This window comes from Ornithodoros turicata, unplaced genomic scaffold (assembly GCF_037126465.1).
Source record: "Ornithodoros turicata isolate Travis unplaced genomic scaffold, ASM3712646v1 Chromosome53, whole genome shotgun sequence".
Taxonomy (NCBI): domain Eukaryota; kingdom Metazoa; phylum Arthropoda; class Arachnida; order Ixodida; family Argasidae; genus Ornithodoros; species Ornithodoros turicata.
The window spans coordinates 792,249-818,317 of NW_026999381.1; the positions used below are offsets into that span (position 1 = coordinate 792,249).

The window sequence follows — 26,069 nt, forward strand, 5'->3', positions numbered from 1 at the left end:
ACGATGTTTGTTGCATGTTCTTATAGGATCCTCCGTGTTATTGTCTGCGTCATATTTTTCTTTGTGAATCCGCGATTTTGTGAGTTAATGTGATGCACTGAAAGTACGTAGACGTGCGGGCGTTGCAACACAGCGTGAAAGACCAGTGATAAAAGCGCACACAAGACAAAAAAACGCCTGTCATTATGTTTACGCTTTTATCACTTTGAACATGAATTTGGGCTGTGCTTTTGCATCGATCCCGAAGCGCACGGATGGATGTAAGTTTAGCAGGAGTACGCTACGGTCATTGTTGCCAGACGATACGTACGGACATTCATCTTCTTTTGAAACGAAAGGTAGAGCAGGGTTATTAGAATAGTTAAAGCTCCTAGGGCCAACTGTGATGTAAAACAGAAAACTGCATGCGTGCTTTGTTTGTAGATGTCTGGAATACAGCATTTAATATTGAAATGTATTGAATATAACATTGAAATTTATTATTGAACGTTATTAGCAGCATTTAATATTGAAATGTATTGAAATTTAATATTGAAAGTTTAATATTGAAAGTTTAATATTGAAAGTTATTAGCAGAGGCACAAATGAATCAGAGGAAATGGGTGTGGTTGAGGTTAGGTCAGGTCAGCTGAGTGCGTATTCCATGTGTGGAGAAAGCTCATGTAGACTGTGATCCGGCGTGACTGAGGTTAGGTTGGGTCTGGTGAACACGTAGTCCATGTGTCGAGAGGGCTCATGTAGACTGTGATCCGGCGTGACTGAGGTTAGGTTGGGTCTGGTGAACACGTAGTCCATGTGTCGAGAGGGCCCATGTAGACTGTGATCCGGCGTGACTGAGGTTAGGTTGGGTCTGGTGAACACGTAGTCCATGTGTCGAGAGGGCTCATGTAGACTGTGATCCGGCGTGACTGAGGTTAGGTTGGGTCTGGTGAACACGTAGTCCATGTGTCGAGAGGGCCCATGTAGACTGTGATCCGGCGTGACTGAGGTTAGGTTGGGTCTGGTGAACACGTAGTCCATGTGTCGAGAGGGCCCATGTAGACTGTGATCCGGCGTGACTGAGGTTAGGTTGGGTCTGGTGAACACGTAGTCCATGTGTCGAGAGGGCCCGTGTAGACTGTGATCCGGCGTGACTGAGGTTAGGTTGGGTCTGGTGAACACGTAGTCCATGTGTCGAGAGGGCCCATGTAGACTGTGATCCGGCGTGACTGAGGTTAGGTTGGGTCTGGTGAACACGTATTCCATGTGTCGAGAGGGCTCATGTAGACTGTGATCCGGCGTGACTGAGGTTAGGTTGGGTCTGGTGAACACGTAGTCCATGTGTCGAGAGGGCCCATGTAGACTGTGATCCGGCGTGACTGAGGTTAGGTTGGGTCTGGTGAACACGTAGTCCATGTGTCGAGAGGGCTCATGTAGACTGTGATCCGGCGTGACTGAGGTTAGGTTAGGTCTGGTGAACACGTATTCCATGTGTCGAGAGGGCTCATGTAGACTGTGATCCGGCGTGACTGAGGTTAGGTTGGGTCTGGTGAACACGTAGTCCATGTGTCGAGAGGGCTCATGTAGACTGTGATCCGGCGTTACTGAGGTTAGGTTGGGTCTGGTGAACACGTATTCCATGTGTCGAGAGGGCCCGTGTAGACTGTGATCCGGCGTGACTGAGGTTAGGTTAGGTCTGGTGAACACGTATTCCATGTGTCGAGAGGGCTCATGTAGACTGTGATCCGGCGTGACTGAGGTTAGGTTAGGTCTGGTGAACACGTATTCCATGTGTCGAGAGGGCCCATATAGACTGTGATCCGGCGTGACTGAGGTTAGGTTAGGTCTGGAGAACACGTATTCCATGTGTCTAGAGGGCCCATGTAGACTGTGATCCGGCGTGACTGAGGTTAGGTTAGGTTAGGTTTTTGCGTATTTCACACGTTGGAGAGTCAGTCAGTTTGCGAAGAATGTGCTCAAGTCAAGACTGACCAAGGTTGGGTTAGGTTTTTATGTATCTCACACGTTGAAAGAGTGGCTTTAGGGTGACCGTTTCACCCTAATTGGGGCTCATCAGTGCGGTGCAGGGTAGTACCCAACCGCATACAGTCACCCGAAAGGGGTCCGTCAAATATGTACAAATATTTACAAGTATTTACAAATATTTACAGTGTCACTTCTAGGCTTCAACCTTCAGTGCGATGTCCAGGTGTGTACAGGCGCTTAATGTCACTGAGCATCCTGTCGAAAGGGTCTTCATGTTTGTTTGTACAGTCCAATCTGCAGAGGTACTCGGTGAGGTGGTGTGCCATGTTGTCGCTGGTCACTCCTCCTCTGGCAAGCCTGTGTCGGAGTGGCCTCCATTGTGATTCGATGTGGTTTGTGGTCACACCGGTGTCTGGGTCCACAAACTGGTACTGATGGTTGACGGTCATATGCTGGAAGCCTTCAGCGGATAGTCCACAGTAGCCCTTCCAGCAGTCAGTGTATATTGTGGTCCCCTTTTCCACATTGGCATCGATGAGGGCAAGGAGCGTGTTTTTGTCCCTTTTGTTGTCAGGACAAATGGCAAGTCGGAGCTCCTTTGTGTCCACATCGATAAGGCCCAGGATCCAGGTCCCCTCCACAACACGACCACGTTGATATTTGCGTCGGCCTATTTTGCATTCGTCGATTTCTACGACGTGGTTTGTGCCTCCGATTTTTCCCCTGTGTACGTCTGAAAGGGAGTCAGTACACACTTCCCTGCAATACGAATACCAGTCCGTGACTGTCGCCTCGGACATGGTACTGTCCAGGGATGCTTCTTTGACTGCTTGCCGGAAGGTCATTTTTGTTGCGAAGCAGTAGGTGAGTACGAGTACTTGCTCCGGCGCCAATCGAGTGTTCTCGAACCAGGTCCCGATAGTGGTGGACTGGCAAAATTCCGGGTGGTTGCGGCGGCACCGAAAGCGACCGAAAGTGCGCTGGCACGGCTTGGACACTAGTTGGTGGCCACAACGGGGGCATATCATGGTGGTAGGGACCAATCCTTTCTCGTGAATCCATGTCACTGTTTTTTCAGTGTCCGTAAGTATTCGTCCGAGAGTGAAGAGGTTCATGACGGACATTTGCGGAGCTTCTCGAGATATGTCGTCTGCTTTACTGTCGCTATGGTTAGAAAAGTTATAAAAGTGTGATTTTCTGTGAAATATTGCTGTTGTTTTGTGTAATATATGTTGATTTAGTGGTTACGATGTAAAATACGTCCCAAAAATACGAAGTTTTTAGATAATAAACTCGAAAATTTGTATACGTTTCTTTTTTTCCCCGATAGTGGCGCTGAAGTAGTGAGGAAGGGGTGAGAAATAGATGCCAGGATTACTGTTGTTTGGTCTGCAAGGTCTGCAACGTTGAGGGTTAATTTCGTAGAATAAATTTTAAAAATCCACTTTTTTCAAAGTAATTTTGGCTGGAAAAATATAAGGATTTTACCATCAGCCTCCACGCATGGTGTTTTTGTGGTTTTGTTGCTATTTTTTCTCTCTAGAAGCCGTGGTATCGATGCAAAAGCTTTTCCTGAATTTGTACCGACAGGCCCAATGTTATCACCTTCAAAGGGTTAGGGCACTTTCATAGATGTCGTTTATTATATCTCGGGCGCATTGTGCTGCACACAGATCTCAGAGTTGCGTCAATTCCTATTAGTAGCCGTTCTCGTCCGTTGCCTCACTGGGGGGCGGCGAGGGCTGTGATGTCAGAGTCGCGCGAATTTCGGTATCTGCGGTGCTCATTTTCAGCACTTCTATCGCCCTCTTCTCTGTGAAACTTTCAATGCAGGTTCACACCGGCGCAAAGAACCGTACGCCTTTACGTTTAGCTGGCGTAACCTGGGATGAGCCGTCGCAACCCCCTTGAAAAACGATGGTGCAGATCGGGATGACGGAAATGAATCCGGGAACCGTGTACGGTTCTTCACCGGGAGGCAGTCCAGCATTCAACTGTTCTGCCATTCGAGCGTGATTACGCGTCATATGGGTTGGAGGGTAGCGCCCATAAGTTATCTTCCCAAATGTGTAACAGTGCTTCGGCCATTGCGACATGTCAATTCATGGAGTTTTGGGAAGACTCACGGGATCCACACACGGTCGGTACGGATACTACCGCATTGTTAGTTACCCAGCACAAACCGAGCCTGCCAAGAGAGGTTTGCGCTAATCGGGTAACTGCGGTTGTGTTTGCCGTGTAACTGCAGCAAACCGTAGTTACCCGTAACCTAGGTTAGCTCAACTGCAGTTACGACTTGTCCCTTTCTCGCGGTGTGTTACTATCCCTAAATATCTGCGTAGTTCTCCCACGATTGTGCTCTTATTCTCTCACGCATTAGGAGTGGGGAACAATCTCACATGCCATCCCTTCTCGTTTATGGGGGTGTTTTTCTGAACAGTCGCTGTCGAATTTTGCTCATAGTTTATTACAAAGTCTAAGATTTCCTTGCTGGGACTGGTCACCTCAAGAGGCCTAGAGGGAAAGAAAATAATAAAAACTGATAAGACAAGAACACCGCACCCGTCTAACCTTATCTCCGTATTAGTGACCGTGTAATCAGTGCCATAATCATCCCCCCTTATAGCATAATTAATACGCACTATAATACACATTTTAATGTGTGCGCAGTTTTGTGAACTATGTAATATTGCGGTTCAACCGGTCGTTCGTGAATGTAAACGCAATGTCCACGTGACCTGTGGGTCTACCAAAAAAAAAGGCACCCCTTCGCACTTAGCTGTCTCTTCAAGTGCGCTATTTTCTCCGTGCAACAAACCTTTATTTTCGGTGAAAGAAAATGTGACAAAGTGCCTTCGCGATAGAAGAAGGGTACGAACTGGGCCGTATTTCGAGGCGTCGTTTTGCAGCAACCGCTAGACCATCCAGCTGGGGAGAAAAAGTGACGTACATTCGTTTGAAGTCATGTGAAAACACGCTATACTTAGAAGATAGCTTCTTATGCCATTGTTGCTGCAGTGATATGAGCAAGTAACTGTCGCAAGGAGGTACGATGAAATTCATGACAGCAGCGACGAGGTCCCTCGAAGGCAATAGAATGTTCTTTTTTTGTTTTTTTTTTCTATTTTAGTGTGACACAGTGATGTCATTCATCGCTGTATACCTCGTAAAATGGCTTCTTATTTGTTTTCAGCTGTAAGGTAATACTGTTACGAGACCTTTACCTCCTATTGATAGTCCTCTATTTAGCACAAAACTTTTCTTTGTGTAAAGCCTGCTGGGCCATGTTGTAGGTGAAATTAAACCTCAAGAACGTTACTCACGTGCCATTTAAAAGTATATTATGGACAGTACCTTGTGGATGCGATCTTCATTACAATGTAGCGACGAGCATAAATTTGCGAACGTCAATTGTTGTCGGAATACTTGAGGCATTCTGTAGTATAGGCATTCTGTAGGCATTCTGTGGTTTTCTACATGCGCAGTACTACACACTTCTCGGAACTCCAAGTGAAGTGCATACTTAGTATAGAAAGTATGCAGCAAGGCCTGCATGGAATCTGAGACAACACGCTTTCCACCACACTAGTGAAGTCATGTCCCGTCCGTAACCATGGAAGATCATGTGGTTGTCTTGTAAGTCACATCGCACATTGCAGGTGGGCCATGGGTCAGCCGATGAGCGCAGGGTCACAAAGACTGACACGTGATTGACCTGGTGCTTGAAAGAAGTACTGAAGAAAAAGGTTTGTAAGACTCGAATACTATTATACGCTCTATTGTGTGGTTTTGCACAGCCAGAGAGCATAGTTGACTGGGACTATAGCCCGCATTCCCTCAACGTTTCCTTTTTTTTTATCGTAGCAAGTACTCGTTCAACCACCTGTCAACACGTACCATCACAGCGAGGGCTCCCAGGGAGGTTACATTCTTGCACACGGTTGTACCACACAATAAGGTAAGTCCCTTCAGAGCCTCCCACTTACAAGAAACGACGGTCTGACAAACAAACACGTTCGCTGGAATCTATTCCGTATACCATAATTTCATGCGTCTTAGCCACGGCTTATGCGCGATTTTTTTGTCACGGGTGCTCTGCGGCTTATCCACTGGTGTGGCTTATCTGATGACTATTTTTGTTAGGTATTATCCACATACACAGATTTTAACAAAAGGGTCGACAGTTTGTCTGGAATAGCACTGCTCTGCTGGTGCACGAACTGTGCGTAACAGGGATGGGTCCACTAAACAGCCTTCACGAAAGTGGTGACAGTGATTCATGCCTTCTGGAAGACCACTGATTCCTCGATCCATGAAAAACGCACAACAAGGGCAGAATCCGGGCTTGGTAGAACTCTAGAGCTGACCTCCTTTGTTGTACACCGTGCCGATCCCGGAGTATAGACCACAGGGTTTATCGCCTTCTCCACGATCTCCTTTGTCGCTCATAGAAGTCGTCTCGTATTGCTCGTGGCTTATCTGCGAGTGCGGCTTATCTGTCGGAAAATTTTCAAAACGTTCCTAAAAACGCGCCCTGCAGCTTATACGCGTGAAATTACAGTAATCTCACGCTAGATAAACATCATGAACGTAGAACAGATTCTTTAAAAGGGTTGGAACACATTCATAATGCGTTTTAGTTATCATGAACGCATTGTACTGCACGCCGGAATACTGCTACAAAAAGGAAAAAAAATTCTTCTCCTTGTTGCAAGCCCTCTGACGCACTCCCGAGCGAAGCGGTGAAGTCGAAGAGTTCAGAGTCGCTTCCATTTCGACTGGCAGCCGTACACACGTGACTTCTCGTGTGCTGGCCTCTCCGCTGTGAAACTTTCAATGCGGGTTCACATCAGGTGCAAAGAATTGTTCTTTTTTTTTTTTTTTTTGTGGAGGCTATGTATTCCAACTTTGAAAGAAGGTGATTGGTAGAGCTGAGCGCGGGTGCGAGTGTACCTGAGTTACCCACACATTGTCACGATTTGCGGGTAGGAATTCGCGATCGCTGCGGGTAGCGGGTAAAATGCGGGTGCACCCACAACGCGACCGCGGGTAATGCGGGTATACCCGCGGTATACGCGTAATGCGGGTATACCCGCATTACCCTCACTCCATGGCCACCTAAGTGATCCCTCTCTGTCACACGTGAGCTCAGCGGTGTCCTATGTCGTTGGCCGTATTAATGTCAATGTGCCAGACTTCAGCAGGCAAGTGCTGGCGGGCGAGTTGGATTATTAATGCAGGCATATATGGCTCTCTGTTGAATTGCAGTTTTATTGGCATACGATTGAAGCCATCTGAGACGTCACATAGCCAACGCTCAGAATTTCCGTTGTTTCAAAATAGAAACAGCGGTAAAGTGGACGAGGGACGAAAGTGTTCCGCAATAACGCGTGGCTTAATTCATGTTGGGGTGGGAATGCACTTAAACTAATGCGATGCCTTTTTCGCGTGCCTTCTCCCATCAAAAGACTCACTTGTGTGTACGATACATATCTAGCCTCCATGATATGTTACAAGAGCAATGCGGACATCACACAAAACGGATACGTGCTGCCGAAGGTACTGCTGTTGGCGTCACTGTGTTTTCCTCCTGACCTGTATGTGATGGTTACGTCATACTCCTGTAATTGGAGGCTCCATCTCGCGTCCTGAGGGGTCCCTTAAACCAGCCAGCTAGCACAGAGAATGGTGGTCTGTTACCACCTTGAACGGCCGTCCATACAGGTAGGGACGCAACTTTGTGATGGCCCATATGAGTGCCTTGCACTCATATGGGCCATCACAAAGTTGCGTCCTTAAAAAGTGCGACGCTTAAATGCTTGTGTGCTCCAGGCTGGAGCATTCATTCTTTGGACTCAGTTGTGTTCAGAGAGCTATCACTCTTGTGTGTTTGATAACAAGTAGTTTAATAAACCATTTGCTGTTTATTCGACGACTCGACGGCCCAATTCGCTTCGCGACAGTATCGTGCCCGCATCATCGTCATCATCATGCAGAGCCAGAGGGTCAACAAGAAAACGGGCGTCTGAGCTGGCGGTATATACCACTCACTTCCCCCTGAGGGTCCCAATGCGGGTATACAGACAGCACTGCGGGTGCGGGTCCAAATTTGCTTACCCGCACTCACCTCTAGTGATAGGAAGGACTATCGTTGGGGGACCAACCGTGGGCTCGGGATTCCTTCGCTTTCACATCGGCCAACTATACGATGCGAGATGGTTATGTGGGTGGGACACCTGAGGTACTCGTGGCCCGTTTTTTGTCACGCTAAACCCCGCAGATCCTCTCTAGCACGATAATCCGCAGTGCTCCTACATCGCACCAATATCTGCAAACAATTTCGTTCAATTTAAAATTATCCCCGCATTTTTGCGGGAGTTTGAAGGTAGCTATCGCTTTACTCTTTGTTGCACCAAAAGCGAGACTGCTAATTTTTGCCATATGCCATTGTAATTTAGAATTTCGAAGTGATAGAATTCCACTCATTTTGAAAATATTTTGATTGGTCGCTGTGGATTCGTTAGGTAGGGTACGGGCAACTAATCCTAAAGGGTGATTCACTTTACTGCATTTACGGTTGCGCTTGCAAGTTACGTGAGCTGACAGCCAATTGCTGCAAGGGAACATCTTTCAGGATAGAACGTAGATACACGTAAGACGCTGCACGCAGCCATAAACACAGTAATGTGAATCTGCCTTAAATGTCAGTTCCTCGATCTGCAAAGAGATAACTTCTGTTGCGCGACTAAAAACGCACCATGCATGTGCCTCTTTGATAAGACTGTTTTTCTGTTTGTCTTGTTCCAGATACCCTGCACGTGTTGGGCTGCTCAAGTTGTTCAAGATGTTGTGACTCTTTGCTTTATTGTACGGTACGTTATTTTCTATTTATTATGGCGATCTCTTCACTGTCTGCTGCTTTCTGTCGTCCTCTCAGCTTGCACGCGTATATTAATTTGTGTGTATGCAAGTCCATGAGAACTAAAAGGAACAAGAACGGTTTGTGTGGCTCTCCCCCTGAGCCTAGTTGTCGTGAATCGATGATCTCTTTGATGAAGTCAACATCCACAATTCCATGTAACATCCGTCATGGCGTTAAATGGGATGCATGCTGGACCTTATACTGTTTCTGGCTAAGATGAAAGTGTACAAGATATACCTTTTTACTCGCATCCTGTTCCAACATCATGCACAAGATACCTTCGACACAGTCTCATACAAACTTTGTCCTTTTACTGAGTACAACCAAGATCCTCGCAAAATATAGGGGTGAGCGAGAAACTTCAGCCACCACGAATGTTGCATCTTTGCAGAAGTTGCACCAAATGTATACGTCACCGAAGAAGGAAAACAAACAAAAAAATCCTAGAAACTCCTCTCCTACTTCGTATGATGGCTGAGATGAAGTATGGAGAAATTGCATAGTGTGACAATTGCTCTTTGCCCCCTAATACTGCCGACAGTTCTGGTGACAGGAGTATATGCATTGTACACGTGTGCAAGATGTTTGCCGAATACAAGCACCTTGTACACAGAAAAGAAAAAAATGAAAGAAAACATCTCCCTAAGTGCCGTGCGAGGGGACAACCATGACGCAAAGTCTTCATTCTACTCAAACCGTTGTCTCCTCGCTATAAAGTCTATATCTCCTCAGGATATCTTGGAAATCTTATTGAATGAAGATGAATTAGGGAAGTTAGATCCCCGAGGAAGATTGATCAAGGGCGTTCGTGACAGTTCTATGAAAGAAGCGCCATCTTGTATTTCTTTGCTCTGTTGCAGGATACGTATCTTTTAAATTTTTTTATTTAGCCGGACTTTAAGAATGTGTTACCCAACCCTCTCTCACGCTCCCATGTGGTCAATACATGACCTCCTTACCCCGACCTAGCGTAATTGGGACAAAAATCATTGCTTTGCTGTTTGAGTCCTGTTCTGTCCGTTTGTCTTGTATGTCTCTGACCCTGCCCAAGTGTGAGGTAACACAAGCAGATAAACAAACACTACTGGCTGGAAAAGACATACTCGAAAACTTCTGTTGCTACACTTGTACTCTGTTCGAACATTGCTCTGGATTGAATTAGTTATTTGTACTGATCTTTTATGACAATATTATTGTTGCTTCACATTGCCTTTCTGTCTTTCATCGTCCATATTGGCTTCCTCGTGCTGCTCCAATCTCCCGTATTTTTACATACATGGCATTCCATACCGAAGAGACGTCCATGTGCATTCTTTTTTCTTTATTCTGGTTCTGTGTCTTCCTTGCATTCAGCATATTAAATGCTTCATAGCTACGTCGCTGGACTTAAGTGCAGTCTATAGAGTGTTTTGTAAGACATTTTTCTGTTTCTCTGCTTCCAGATACCTTGCTCAAACTCTGCTACATGAGCTGCCCTGGACGTTGTCGTGTTTCCTTCCCCATTGTCTAAGAGCCTGAGTATACGTAAAAGCACACGGACGGACGGACATCAACACACGAGCACACAGTTTGTGTGTCAACGCTCAGGCTCTTACACAATGGAGTTCTTACACCTGCTTGACTGCATATGCGCCATCTTGTTGTGTTCCCTTGCTCTGTGGTACGGTACGTATTTTTTTTTTTTTAGCCCCGACTCCAGTATGCGTTACCGAACCCTCTCTCACTCGCCTACGCGGTCTATACATGACCTCCTTACCCCGACCTAGCGTAATTGTGACAACAATCGTTGCTTTGCTGTTTGAGTCCTGTTCTGTCCGTTTGTCTTGTATGTCTCTGACCCTACGCAAGTGTGAGGCAACACAAGCAAACCAACAAACACTACTAGCTGGAACGGACATACTAGAAAACCTCTGTTGCTACAGTCGTATACTCTCCCACCATTGTTCTGAATCCATTAATGATTTGTATACTAATCTTTTATCGCAATATGATTGTTGGTTCACATTACCTTTCAGTCTTTCATCGTCCATATTGGCTTCCTCGTGCTGTTCCAATCTCCTGTTTTCTCTTTTTTTAATTATTATTATTCAGAAATTCACGTTAAGTACGTCATATTCACTATGGAGGAGACGTCCAAGTGCATTCCTTCCCTTTATTCTGGATCTGAGTCTTCCTTGCCTACAGTATAGTAAAGGCTTGATTGCTTTTTTGAATCCAGTCCTGGGCAGGGTGATTTCAGGTAGAATCAGGCGCGGTGGTCCGGTTGACCTCTCTGATGTTTTTCATTCCAGCATACGTTGAAGCCTAGTGCTTCGGAAGTACATTGGCGGAGAAGATAGCTGAAAATATCGGACAGCTGTTTTTTTAACGTAATGTTCAAGACTGACCTTTTCGAGCACTGCGCTTCCTTTCAGGGCTCGTATCTTGGTAGTCATTAAGGTCACGCATTTAAAGTTCCCCACGCTTGCTGCCCACGTGCTGCTGTACTGTTTGCTCTACCTTTGAGGTTTGCGGATTTGCGGGTGTCGAGGTAAAATAAGAGCTTCTCATCTGCAAAAAAATGAGCTTTTTGCCTGCGTAAATGCTTTTCTGCAACTACGAAAGGGTTGAAATGGGTTACATCGTCCTGTTTGTCATTAAACGCTCTGTCAAATCATATAAAAGAGATCGTTGGAAACTATCGGGCATTCTTCGTGACGCGCATTTAGGGAGGTAGGTCAAAAACCTGCAACTTTGGTAGCCTATTATTTTCCATATCCGCCAACTCGTGACGTGGTTCATATTCGTCACACGCATTGTTCATGACAAACTCGTGTGACTTGATGAGAAAAAAAACAGTTCACGAAAATGGAAAAACAAGAGTCGCGGTCCAGATAAATTACCGCACTTGACCTATTTATAGTATTTCGATTAATGTTGCTTACGTTCCTAAATTCCTCGTTAAAATTACAGGAATTTGTCTCTTCAACTCCAAGGACATGGCTTCGACACCTGAATTTGATCTCAACATGGAAAGGTCGCCACAGTGGAAAGACGTCAGGAAGGAAATGCACGAAGCCATTGCGGCGAAAGACGAGGCTCGTGTTCTAAAGTGCCTGGATGCTGCACCTGCTTTGAAACTGTGGTTGGATCCTGTCACAAAAAAGTCAGCTCGTTACAAAGCAGTCGAAGAGGCAGCCTTCAATATTCATGGCCTTTTAGTCTCGCGGGAATGTGGACTCAAGAACACCGAAGAATCTTCATGTTACTGGTACCTCTCACCCCTTGAACAAGCTGAAATTCGTCGACAACGATATTACACCACAGAATGCGAGGACTCTTACATTGACTATTTGAAAAGCAAATCACTGAGCGTCACTAGATGTGATGACTTCGGTGTACGATTGGAGAAGATGTTTAAGCAGCTCTCCAATGATGAAGTAAACAGGATTATTCTCAAAGTGGCTGCAAGAGCGCCACACCTGGAAATTAGGTTCGACTACAACAGTGAAAATGTTGAAGGGATCACGGGAAGCTGCAGTCGAGGCGTCGCCGGCCTTACTTTCTACAAAGAACAAAGAGTTTTCATCGGAGGCCGAGGTGAAGAAACCGAAGTCTGGGGAACACTTATTCACGAGTTATGTCATATGGCACTTTACCTAGTGTACAGGAATGATGGCAAGCCATATTACAGGGACGATAAGGAGCGGGAGAAGCAATACAGTGACATCATGAATGACATAAAATCGAGGCAAGAAGATATGAACCTTCTCATCCAACAAGCTTTTATGGACAGAAATGAAGAAGAAGAGTTAATTGTACGGATCCCTCACGTTCTGGTTCAACATGGTTGCGACGAAGGTCATAGGATTCTGGAACGGGAAGTACCCGAACTACTCAATTTTTTCAAGGACCATGTCATCCGGGACGTGCTGGAATACATTCACAGTGGAATCCCTTCAGCAGACGCAGAAAAGATCAAAGAAGAAAACGCTAGACTCCAAAAATCTTTCAACGTTGGCAAACTTGACGTCAAATTCGAGAAACCATTAAAGAAGAGTATCTGGAAAGAAGGGCCGCTTCACGTACTTACCGGTCCAGAGCTGGGTCTTCTGGAAATAATGGTTCACAACGCTGTGAAATCTTCGGGCCAGCCATACTTGTTCTTCGAGACATCCCAGACGGACTGGACAGATGTGTTAGTGGTCTACAAATGTGCATTTGTGCTCGTGACGGTCCGTCCTAACACAAACTTCGGACGGGGCCTCAGATTTTTGAGTGAAGTGTCCAGTGTGACTGGAGTGAAAGTCATCTTGCTTGTGGAAGACAGTGGCAAGGATGACTTGTTGAAGCAAGTGGAAGAAGCACTTTTTGACAAGAAACCTTTAGTGTCTAACGTCCATGAAGCGAGTTTGGAGCATGTCGCGAATAGCTGCAAAGCAGAAGTCTTCAAAAAATCTCGCGTAGAACTTCAGGGCAGATATGTTTCTGGCTTTCCTGAAGCAATGAATATCGACACCTTCTTACGTTGTGTAGACACTTCGGTTTTCCTAAAGCTGTGTGAATCACTGTACATTGACGTGGGACCTCCCCTTCATGAACTAGAAGGAAGTGTTAAGAACTGTTATGTGGAGCGAGTGTTTACAAGGGCTGTGAAAATTGACCTGAAAAAGTGCAGACTGGACGACAACAATGAGGCTTTCGCTCTTTTGGGGTGTCCGGATGATTGTGCTACAAAACTTGTACCTCAAGGTTATCAGGCAAAACATCAGGATAATTTAGAGAGTTTTGAAAAATTTGTGGTCCTTCAGGAGCCACGTGACTATGAAGCTCTCCTACGAAATAATAACTACAGAGGGAAGGTGGTGCATCTGTTCCGGATCAGTGAATCTGGTGAGGGACTGGTGTGGATTAAATCAAATGGCCCTCTCAGTCACCTTCCAATGACGGGAAGTGACGATTATACTACAGAGGCGTTGCTGAAAGTGTCTGAGAAGGTCGTCCTCGTCACTGGCGCACCTGGTATGGGAAAGAGTGTGTTGGCATCTCAGTTGTGTACAGGATTAAAAACTCGAAACAAGAAGCGATGGGTGCTCTACGTTGACCTTCCTCAGAGAATGGCATTGGTTAAAACTGCATCGCCTAGTCTGGAATATCTAGCGGATATGTGCAAAGTAGGAAAAAATGGTCTGGAGTTCGCTTTGTTCGAAGGAAGCTTGATCAATGGAAGCCCTTTCGAGGTCGTCATCATGTTGGATGGCGTCGATGAAGTCAATGAGAAATGTCGAGAGTGTGTGGTGGAACTTGTACAGTTTCTAGCTAAGAGAAAAGTTTACAAGGTGTACATTTTTACTCGCACTGTGTTTAAGCACCATGTACAAGATGCCTTGCACACAGTGTCATACGATCTCGTTCCTTTTTCTGATGAAAACCAGAATGAATTCCTCACAAAATATAGGGCCCAAAGAGAAACTCCGGCCACCAGGAATGACGCATTTCTACAAAAATTCCAGCAAGTATACGCGACATTGAAGGAGAAAAACAAGACAATCCTGGAAACCCCTCTCCTACTTCGTATGATTGCTCAGATGGAGTGCGGGGAAATTACAAAGTCGGACGATTACTCTTCACTTCTTAATATTGCTGACATTTGTGGCGGCAGTATGTACACTGTACACATGTACAAGATGTTTGTCGAGTACAAGCACCTTGTGCACAGAAAAGAGAAGGTGAAGGAAGACATCTCCCGAAGTACTGTGCGAGGGGACAACCATGACGCGAAGTCTCCATTCTACGTAAACCATGGTCTCCTAGCTATGAAGTGTATATTTCCTCAGGATGCCTTGGAAACCTTATTGAGTGAAGACGAATTAGAGCAGTTAGATCCCGAAGGAAGTTTCATCACCGGCGTGGATTCTTTCAAAGAAGGTTTTGTGAATAGAATTAACGATGGAGGAATTCCCGAGTTCGTTCATAAGACCTTCGCCGAATTTTTCGCAGCTCACTACCTGTTGGAAAGGGCAAAAGGAAGAAAAAAATCCGGGTTTACGGAAAACGTCGTCGGATTGTATGGTGACGAAGACTACGAGGGTGTAATGCTGTTGTTCGATGGACTGGCGTCGGCGTCCTATCCACTTCACTCTGCTGTGATGAACAACGACGCTTCATATTTTGAGCAAGGTGATATTCAAACAAAACACATGCTGGTTCGGGATGAGATCAAAAGGACGCCATGGCACGTAGCAGCCCTGCATTCTGATAAAGCAACATTGAAGAGGCTTCCAATGGATGATGAACTAATCGAGAATGATTTATTTAATATGTCACCTTTGGGGTACGTGGAACTCATTTCCCCATGGGACGCAGAGCGGGTGGAAGATCTGTGGGAAGCGTCTGTTATGTATTATTTGTCGACTATGGCTATGAAGAAATATCTGCGGACTGAGACTTCAGCTCTGATAGAGAGATTCAACGTGTTATGCACTCGATGCAGTGAGGAAGCAGTGGAACGTTCTACCGAAAATCTACGCACATGTGAAACCTTGGAGCAAAAGAGACATTTTCTTGAACGAGCAATATTCACGGCTGTGAGACACGACCTACGAGGCGTTTTAGACGTGTATCTGAGCTATGTGTCCCCGAGAGAGAGTACAAGAGAACTAGACAGAGACATCATGGACCAATTAGAATCACGCAAGGAACGAAGCTTGAGATGTTCTGCAGAGTCTTCGGTAATTGGAAACCTTGACAGTTTTACAGACAGTAGGAATAGAACTGTCCCGTTTTACGCAAAGACCGAGGCTGTTTGTAAAATGCTCCTTCCTTACTGCGATATGGGAATTCTTGACAACGATGGAAACACAATGTTGCACGTTAGCGAGGAAGAAGGAAATCTGGAGACAACAAAGTTTTACATTTACCGCGCACATTTATCCGCTAACAATAGAAATAGAAAATTTCAAACTCCTTTGCACTTGACTAGAGATGCAGAGATTGTGAAGCTACTTCTTCCTCTTTATCCCTCAGTGAATGTTCTCGATTATGAGCAACACACTCCGATGGATATATGTGCAAAGAGAGATGATTTGGAGGCCATGAAGTTGTTACTCCTTCGCAATAGGACATATGACGCATATCAGATCAGACTGAACACGACACTTCATGTGGCTTCTGGCTCTCGTTCCCTTAAAGCTGTGACGTTTCTTCTACCCCACACAAACGCGCACATGCTTAACTACGAAGGAGAAACGTGCTTAGACGTTGCTTGGACAATTTGGAAATATCATTCGAGTGTGGAGTCCAACGTTGTGAGTTGTCTCATCCCACACTCGCTCATGAACTCACCTGAAACGTTCGGCTCATCACCGTTGTACGTCTGGGCGAAAGATGGTGTAAGGAAAGCGATGCAAACTCTATGGCCTTATTTGCGACACAGTGACCCTAGGCATGCACAGAGGATCAGCAGAAGCTACGTGTCTGTGGACGTGCATTGGGATTTCCAAGAAGAAATTTCGTGTCTGAAACTTCTCTTCCTCCATTTAGATGACATCGCTGGTGATCCTGATAGCCGCAAACTGCTACATGATATGGCCAAGGACAAGCTACGTAAGATAAAAGAAGAAAATCTCATTAATTACATGAAGCTGTTACTGCCACATTTAAATCTCAGTGAGCAGGATTATGTAGAACGTGGAGTAAAAAATGAGGACATCGTTACCTTACATCGGGGATGGTCGCACATGAATAACACCGATGATCTCCACATTGACGATGTCAACGCGGAAATGATCGACGACGATGGCAATATCAAGTTGCTAATAGAAGCAGAGGAAGGAAATGTGGAAGCTGTTAAGATCCACCTCTCCCATTCATCCGTGTGCTTTACAGATGAAAAAGAGAACACTGCATTGCACTTGAGCGCGAGGAAGGGACACGCGAATGTGGTGAAGCTTCTCATTCCTCTTTATACATCAGTGGACGTGATCAATGTGGATGGAATGACGCCCATGCATGTGTGCGCCTTTAAAGGACACTTGGGCGTTGTGAAGTTATTATTACTCCGCTCTAGAATGAGTTCCCGTGACAAGTATGGAAGGACACCTCTTCACTGGGCCTGTGAAAGTGGTGCCGTTGATATCGTGAACTTCCTTCTTCCCCACTCATTCCCTAATATGCGCGACAGGGTGGGTTACACGTGCTGCGTTATTTCCGCTGAAACTTGGAGAATGAATATTCTGAGATGCCTCATCCCTCACTCTCTTATGAACTGTCCTAATTGGATAGGCGATTCACCAACGCGAATCTGTGCAAGTTGTTATATGAGAGAAGAGCTGGTGACATTATTGCCATATTCTTGTGATTATGACGCAGCGAGTTTATTGACTAATCTCGAGCTGCCATCTCGTTGGGGCTATACGAGTATGAGAACTACGCTTTGTCTGAAACTGATGGTACTCCACTCATATGTCAAGGCAGTAGATAAGCGTTTCTGTGCAACACTCAGCCGCATTTGGAAGTATTATGTAGCGAGTGATTCATTGCGGCGTCCAACAAAGACTGAGATATCACGACTCCTGAAATATGTTCCTCTCTTGCTTCCTCATACAAGTGTTTCTGCTAAGGACGATGAATGCAACGAACTATTACAAGAAGCCCTCCAAAGTAGCCAAGATCCCAAATTGGTTAGCTTCTGTCAGAAATGCACTCGCATGAGTGACTTTCATTCATGATGCTGACGATTGTTGGCAACGGTTCTGGTTAAGCACCAAGTGCCACTGAGCTGTCAATGGACACGAGCTCTGAAGATGATATAGCAGTTTTAATAGAGGTATCAACAGCAGTATACTGAGTCCTTGCCTTCATCCGAGAAAGCACAAATATTCATCCAGTGTCAAAATGAAAGAAAAAAGATCACTTTTCTGATTTTTTGTGATTGTGATTATGACTAATGCATTTTGTTTCTTCTTGTTCCTTATGTTACAAAGTACCATTCCGTAGTAGGTTCATAAGGTAATTTGAAAATGTGTAAAAAATGTGTCTATTCCTAATGTGCTAGTAATATGGTTAGCTATGATATGCCACAGTATTAGAATACGGCTGCGTGCGATTATGTTTGGTGTCAAATGTAAATGAACAAAAGTGTTTTTCGCACATTGGAGAAAGTTTAATTCAAATTATTTTGGAACTCTCGCTCACTTCGCTGCAGAGTTGAATAAAGTAAATATTGTCGAGCGAAACACATGTGTGATACAGTCGTACTTTTATTACGACCTAATAAATGTAAGGGTTCCAAATTGCTTTTCCAGTTATCGTTACAGATTACGGAACATATTACTTTGAAGTAATCAAGGTTCGTGTAAAGGAACCTCGACTGACTCAAATATGGATGTTACAAATTAGATTTGTGTACGTGTGATTAAATGATTATATGCAGTTGTCCTTGGAAGTAATGTGTCCACTTAGATGTCATCAAGAGATGCAGATGGGGAGAAAATTCTGTGAACCGGTAAGCAAAGATGAAGGGAAGTGTCCCAGGAGGAGAGCCGCCCATATATTTCGAACAGAGACTGCTATTCCTCTTCATCATGAGCGAGAATCAGAATTAGCGGCTCGCACACAGCGCAGGACATGTCCTAGGGCCTCATAGCAGCCACAAGGACACGTGTTTCGAGGGGACGCAAGTTATAGTTATGGCCAGCTTGTGAAAGCTCGGGATGCGTGTTTTAGTTGTTATTACAGTTACTTTTGCGGATTCTAACTACCCGAGCAGCACACAATATTGGTCCAATATTGGCACTGTCTCGGTTCTAGTGAGCCTAATGAGGGCCAATCAAGCCAATGAAGAGCAATAAGTGGCGTTATCTTGGCTCATCCTACTCTCACCACCGTGCTACCCATGGCAGTGTTTCAGTACCTACCCAGGTAAATATAACAAAAAAGACGAAAGAGAGAGAGAAAAAATAATGCATTGTACTGTGATGCCTTCCCGTTGTCGTGCTGCCATTCAAGCCAATTAAAACTAGCCCGGAGTGACAGTTACTATACCTACAGGGCATTCGTATTCTTCATCGGCTCACCACGGACTTGCAACATTGGACCAATATTGGCAGTTTCATTGGCGTATTACCAGACCTTTGTTGCACGGCCTATATACTGGACCAACGTAAATTATATTGGCTGCCAATTTTGGACCGATATGGGACCATTGATGGCGTGCTGTTTTCAGAGTTATGTTTAGAGTTACCAAATTAAATTTTCGCAGCCATCTTGTGCTCCCACCACATCACTTTCATAGCTGCTTTCATACCGTGCATTCGTGCTGCCCAAACTCGAATACGCATCGGCCATATGGGATCCCCATCAAGAGTACTTAATTCAAGCATTAGAGTCAGTTCAAAATGGGCTTCATTACATCTAACTATTCCAGAGACGCGAGTGTTTCACGTATAAAGAAAAAACCTCGACGTTGATCTTCAAGTCAAGACGGTTGATAGCCAGGCGGTGTCTCTACCATAAAATGTATCACAACACAAACGCTGGCGATCGTCTCCTAGTCCCTGCTAACTAGATTTCTAAAAGCGATAAAACTCCAGTGCAGGGGACACAGACAGACGACGCAAGTTCTATCGCTTCTACATTTCGTCTCGTCTGAACGACATCCATGTGATTAAGCTGTATACTGCTCTTAAAGTAGCATATTTAGAACTTCGAGGGCAGCACGAACCTAGCGCTCATATTCACAAGTAAGAAGCGTACGTGTCTCATGCACAATCATGCTGGTTGGTTTCAATACAAAAATAGATTTTCTGAACTTTTCGTTATTGTTTGTCACTTATTCAGAAAGAGTGCAGCTGAATTAATAAGTAGTAGAGAGTGGGATAGAGCCGAGCCAGGTGAGATTTAGAAACATGGACCCCCTGAGCCCTGCGCGTATTTTTCCCTGCGCGTTTTTTTCCCTGCGCGGCGCGCGTGCGGAGGCTTGTCCGCGCGATTATAACATGCAAAGAAGGGTCATACACAAAAAGTACGAGTGAAAAAATATATTTATTAATGTCAATCAAGTTGAGATATATTTATTAAAGCCAATAGTGCTGAGAATTGTGATGCCAATCAGGTGAAGGAGAAAAACTCAACCGAAAAACCTTCATCACCTGTAACAGGGCGGTGCTCGGGTGGAGGGCTGCTGTGGTGGGCGGAGCGTGACCGGAGGGCTGCGTGCTAACCATTCCACCTGGGCTGACTTCTTTCACCATTGTCCTACTTGAACCGACTTCATTCCCGTGACAGGTGGGCGGTGCTCGGGTGGACGGCTGCTGTGGTGAGCGGAGCGTGACCGGAAGGCTGCGTGCGTGCTTACCCTTCACCCTGGGCTGACTTCTTTCACAATTTTTCTACTTGGGCGTCGCGTGGCCGGTGGGCTGCGTGCGCGTTTACCATTCAGCCTGGGCCGCCGAATTTCGTCATTTTTCAACCTGGGCCGCCGACTTTCGTCATTTTTCACCCTGGGCCGCCGACTTTCCTCATTTTTCAGCATGGGTCGCCGACTTTTGTCATTTTTCAGCCTGATTCGACTTGAATCATAATTTTTACAGCTACAACAGGTGTGCAGTTTACATGCAAAGGATAGCCATACACAAAAGTACATGTGAAAATATATTTATTAAAGCCATTAGGAATTATGTTATGACTCTGCGTGAATGGGAAAAACTTAGCCAAAAATCTGAAATAGAAGGAACACAATACACGTAACAAAGAATATTACAGGTATGATACATTAGCACTGAATAGGTATCACAAATCAAACACAATATTTTTATTAGTGGAAGTTTTCAATGAATCAGAATTGATAGCGCATTTAAGATATTCTTAATCAATACGATTACAATCAAAATTACAAATTATAAAACGTCTAATATTCCTATACGTGAGAACCATCAGTGCAATAGCGGGAAGTTCTGATAGTTGTATGCAGTTAAATGTGAACAGCAGAGACTCTGGAGGACTATGGGACACGAACACAAGACGAAATAAAATCTATACCACTACAAAGAAGATATTCCACTTCACCACATAGCACGCTCCTAGCCAACAAACAGAACAAAGAACGACACGAACACAAGAGGAAAATCAGAAGAAAAAATCAAACTCATCAGAAAATAGATATGTTAAAAATGAACTTCACCACATAGCACACTCCTAGCCAACAAACAGAACGACACGAACACAAGACGAAATAAAATCTATACCACTACAAAGAAGATATTCCACTTCACCACATAGCACACTCCTAGCCAACAAAGAACGACACGAACACAAGAGGAAAATCAGAAGAAAAAGTCAAACTCATCAGAAAATAGACATGTTAAAAATGAACTTCACCACATAGCACACTCCTAGCCAACAAACAGAACGACACGAACACAAGAGGAAATAAAATCGATACCACTACAAAGAAGATATTCCACTTCACCACATAGCACACTCCTAGCCAACAAACAGAACAAAGAACGACACGAACACAAGAGGAAATAAAATCTATACCAATACAAATAAGATATTCCTAATCAAAACAACATAGTAATCTATCATTCAGTAAATCAGAAGAAAAAATCAAACTCATCAGAAAATAGACATGTTAAAAATGAACTTCACCATATAGCGCGCTCCTAGCCAACAACCAGATCTAATTATATCTGACCTGTATGATTTGTTGAAGACGGATGCCGATAGATCTATGGAAGACCACTGAACACGAGCGACAAGAGGAAATAAAATCTATACCACGACAAAGAAGATATTCTTAATCAATACGATTACAATCAAATTACACATTGTTTTATAAAAGTCTGAGACGTGAGAACCATCTTTGCAATAGCGTGAATATTTGTCATAACATTTCGAGCGCAATAGGGAATCTCAGTTTCATATTCCAACATTACTCAACTTTTAATTTCTTATTAAGTGAACAGCATAGACGTAAGGAAATAACGAGAAACAACACAATCAACAGCTACAATTAAAAGAGAGCCAAACCTGCGCAACATCCAAACATAGAGAAATAATAGCTAATCAATCTATCAAAGGCGAAATAGCACAGACTTAACGTTGAAGAACAGAGGAACACGCGGCGGCACGTAAACAACAATAGAGGAAAATAATCTAACACTGAACCATCATAAAATCGACCAATATACAATTTTCATTCTAACAAACACTACGAACCTTGATGAAGGTATCCAAGACGTAGAAAATATGCACTGTTTTCATTCTTTTCCTCAAAGCCAGGAGACTTTATGTCTCTATCTATGTGACCATAGCACCGCGCATGCTTTATCACTCAAAGGGTTGGGGACTATATTCCTTCGTCCAGCAAACAGAACGCTCTAGAGGTCAAATAAGAGAGTTCAAAGGCGATATATTTTATTGTGCAGCGCAAATAGATGTCGATATCACTCGCTGGGGTCACTATCTTTTCGCATCCTTTCCCTGAAACGGAAATCTTTCGTCAAAGTGACAAGTCGGCTAAGTTTGTAGAGATGCGATATTGTTATTGAAGATGTAGAGAAAGTCCAAATTATTAATTGGTAGCAACGATACACAATCAAAAACGAGAAACAGATCTAATTACATCAATTTTGTAATATCTTGCAACAGAAATTTCTAATGAACCACACAGAAATATCAAATGTGAAATGCAACTCAGGCATTCCCATCTTAGAGGTACTTACCTATGTCATGCGAGTGCACAATTGGAACAAATACAAGACAATAATTATTTCGTGCGGTAAGTTCACAACTCATAGAATATCAATCGAGTGAATACTTGAAACAAAATCAAAACAATAATTCTCACGACAGGTGGAGATTATAGCATTCTAAACCAGATAATAAAATTTTAATCAATAAAATAAACATAGATATGCTTTTAATTATGTGTAGATGTGCACTTGAAAACAGAAGAGACAATTGCTCTACATTGAAAAGATGGACAGATTTTGTACTCGATACCATAAGTCATGGGAAGATGTGATAAAAAACTGCTTCGAAAAGGAGGAGCCGCGAAACGATTTCATTATCGCTGCATTTCAATACGTCCTAGACATGGTCGTATTCGGAGATATGGTACAAACTACAGAACTGAAGGTGCAATAATTTATATGCCAAATCTACAATACTTATAAAAATATCTGCACATCAACGTCGGAAGGGCCATTGGGATTGATGGCGGAGTTTTTGAGGTTTGCCAACGAAGAATTGAAATACACTGGACCAGATGTAATTGTAATCATTGCAATGGGCATTGCATACATCAAGAAAGCAGTCGGATCAAATTATCGTATACAAGCGGTCTATATCGCACGATTCATCGCACGGATTTGTTGAAATTACACATATCTGAGATGGAAAGTACATAAAATCTTATCACGTGATATATTCCACTACCACGGCAACGCAATTATTTTCTTCTACCAGTCTCTACAACGATGTCGAATCAACAGAAGTTCAATATTGTCGTGCAAGGTCTGATGTATTATCACCTGTTGAAACTCAACAAACATATCAATTGCGGTGGACCACCGGACGATTTTCATCTAATACTCTCTTGTACGCCATTCAAGAACCTTCATACAAAGAAAGGAAGCATCAATAAGAGACTCTGCAAGTTCATCGCGACAAAGTGCAAGTTGTTGAAGCAATACAAACACGGCGACAACATAGCGCCTGCGTTAATCAACGCTGGATTCAAGCGCCCAATAATCAGAATAAACTATATAATGTCTTCGGAATTCATCAATGAAGGCAACAAACGAAAACTTCAAAGTTTGAAATAGAACTGTAATTTATCGAAATAAACAAGTGTATAAGTGAAACAATAATTGTAATCTTTGTCATCATTATAATGAATTCTTCACATCACAATGAAAAACACTTTACATTTAGCATGGCTAGACTGAGAACAATGATGGCTAAGGAAACGAATATTCCACAATTTGTGTAAGAATTCTCATATGGAATGAGACCTGACCACCAAATAGGTTTTAGTCGACTACACTCTGTACAAATCCAACACCCGATGGATAGAATTGCCGGAGAAGGATCGGTCATTGATATTTAGAGACATGATACATCGGTCTATGATTACAAAAAGGATCACTAATCTCATGTGAAAACTTATCATATTTCATGAATTAAATTCCACAGTGCATGTATATTTCTCAATCAGTTGCACTATCCCAGACTTAGTAAAAGAAGAAAAGGCCTCTTTGACAAGCATCCGATTGGAGTGCGGAACAAATAAATAAATATTTTTGTCAACACAGTTGTCCATTGTTTGAGTAGGAAAAAGGAGCCGTCCATGGCTTGCACTGGGGCCAAGATATGGCAAAACGGGAAATAAGGCAAGATAACTGATTGCGGCGGGTCGTTCGCGACATCTTTTACAATCGCATTGGGGTTCACTGCCTGGGAGATAACACGAAGCCTTCGCGAAAAGCGAATCTATTACCAGATGCCACAATGCAAACGAAAGATTTTACGAGCACGACGTACAGGCCAAGTCTACGTTTCTAATCACGTAGTCTTCGTAACACACGGCACACAAAAGTATATGAAATAATTTCCAAGTGGCAATCAGATTTTGGGAGAAGCGGATCACACAACAGCCATCAGAAGTGCAATGAAGATGAGCGCTATGCATAAACACAATGGAAGATATGTTAATTATAATAACCAGACCAGCGCAGGTCACACATAAACGTAGATCCAATTCACAAAATGTACTCGAGATTTCCCGTAACCATACAGAAATACTATCACAATATTTTAGTGTCATAGCATCGGGGCACTACAAATGGAAAGGCCATACTTTAATTTTATAAGTCCTTAGCTCATAACATTGTAAAACACAAATTCCACACTAAAGATCATTTTCTTCCTTAAATTTTCAAAATCGAAACTGCATGCTATTTCTTGCATTTTTCTAAAGATATAGATTAAAAAGTTGTGCATATACTCACACATACTATAGAAGATATTTGATTGTGGATTAATTGCTAAAATTTATCGATCCACATTGAGGAGAAGTGTTGACTACCACACAACGGTAAGAGTTTAATCACAATTTGAACAAGTGTTGCAATATATGATCAGTGTTGTAGAATGTGTACTTTCACAATACGCAAGCTTTAGGTCGCTCACTTTGACGAGCACTCTTTCATGATGTCAGGGAATTTAATCGAATGGATTGATATTTTTTCAGATTTTTGGCTAAGTTTTTCCCATTCACGCTGAGTCATAACATAATTCCTAATGACTTTAATAAATATATTTTCACTTGTACATTTGTGTATGGCTATCCTTTGCATGTAAACTGCACACCTGTTGTAGCTGGAAAAATTACGATTCAAGTCGTCTCAGGCTGAAAAATGACGAAAGTCGACGGCCCAGGCTGAAAAATGACGAAAGTCGGCGGTCCAGACTAAAAAATGACGAAAGTCGGCGGCCCAGGCTGAATGGTAAACGCACACGCAGCCCTCCGGCCACGCGACGCCCAAGTAGGAAAATTGTGAAAGAAGTCAGCCCAGGGTGAATGGTAAGCACGCACGCAGCCCTCCGGTCACACTCCGTCCACCACAACAGCCCTCCGGTCACGCTCCGCCCACCACAACAGCCCTCCGGTCACGCTCCGCCCACCTGTCATGGGAAGGAAGTCGGCCCAAGTAGGAAAATGGTGAAAGAAGTCAGCCCAGGATGAATGGTAAGCGCGCAGCCCTCCGGCCACGCTCCGCCCACCACAGCAACCCTCCACCCGAGCACCGCCCTGTTACAGGTGGTGAAGGTTTTTTCGGCTGGGTTTTTCTCCTTCACCTGATTGGCATCACAATTCCCAGCACTATTGGCTTTAATAAATATATCTCAACTTGATTGGCATTAATAAATATATTTTGACTTGTCCTTTTTTGTGTATGACCCTTCTTTGCATGTCTCTGCATGTAAACCGCTCACCTGCTGTCGGAAAAATATGTGAAGTCGGCCCAAGAAGTCTGCCCAGGCTGAAAAATATGCTACGATGAGCGCACGCGCAGCCCTCCCCCACCGATAATCACGTGGACAACCCTCCGCACACGCGCCGCGCAGGGAAAAATACGCGCAGGGCTCAGGGTAGGGGGGGGGTCCTAGATTCGCCCGGGGCTGGGTTCTCACC

The 26,069-nt window shown here is 44.0% G+C and overlaps 3 protein-coding genes across 7 annotated transcripts in view; 2 read left to right on the top strand and 1 right to left on the bottom strand.

The window, feature by feature from the left end:
* The window catches only part of LOC135374333 (uncharacterized), a 70,185-nt gene extending 51,882 nt beyond the window's left edge, over positions 1-18,303 (top strand). Inside the window, exons 1-6 of one of the 5 annotated variants that reach the window (XM_064607314.1) lie at positions 2,287-2,997; positions 5,625-5,711; positions 5,830-5,923; positions 8,773-8,837; positions 10,330-10,552; positions 11,840-18,303. In XM_064607314.1, the coding sequence (XP_064463384.1) occupies positions 10,486-10,552; positions 11,840-17,595 (5,823 nt within the window). In that variant the 5' untranslated portion in view covers positions 2,287-2,997; positions 5,625-5,711; positions 5,830-5,923; positions 8,773-8,837; positions 10,330-10,485 and the 3' untranslated portion in view covers positions 17,596-18,303. Of the gene's footprint in view, positions 1-2,286; positions 2,998-3,367; positions 5,569-5,624; positions 5,712-5,829; positions 5,924-8,772; positions 8,838-10,329; positions 10,553-11,839 lie in introns of those variants that run through there. The other 4 variants (XM_064607313.1, XM_064607315.1, XM_064607316.1 and 1 more) reach the window with 4 other exon arrangements.
* LOC135374334 (uncharacterized) overlaps positions 1-26,069 on the top strand; it is a 267,918-nt gene that overhangs the window by 215,321 nt on the left and 26,528 nt on the right. The window lies entirely within an intron of this gene.
* Positions 2,166-3,080, bottom strand: LOC135374322 (uncharacterized). Its single transcript, XM_064607301.1, has one exon. It carries the CDS (start codon positions 3,078-3,080, stop codon positions 2,166-2,168), a length of 915 nt encoding a protein of 304 aa, XP_064463371.1.

Coding starts and splice junctions, on each gene's coding strand:
- LOC135374322 (XM_064607301.1), bottom strand. CDS start 3,080: ATGAACCTCTTCACTCTCGGACGAATACTTACGGACACTGAAAAAACA.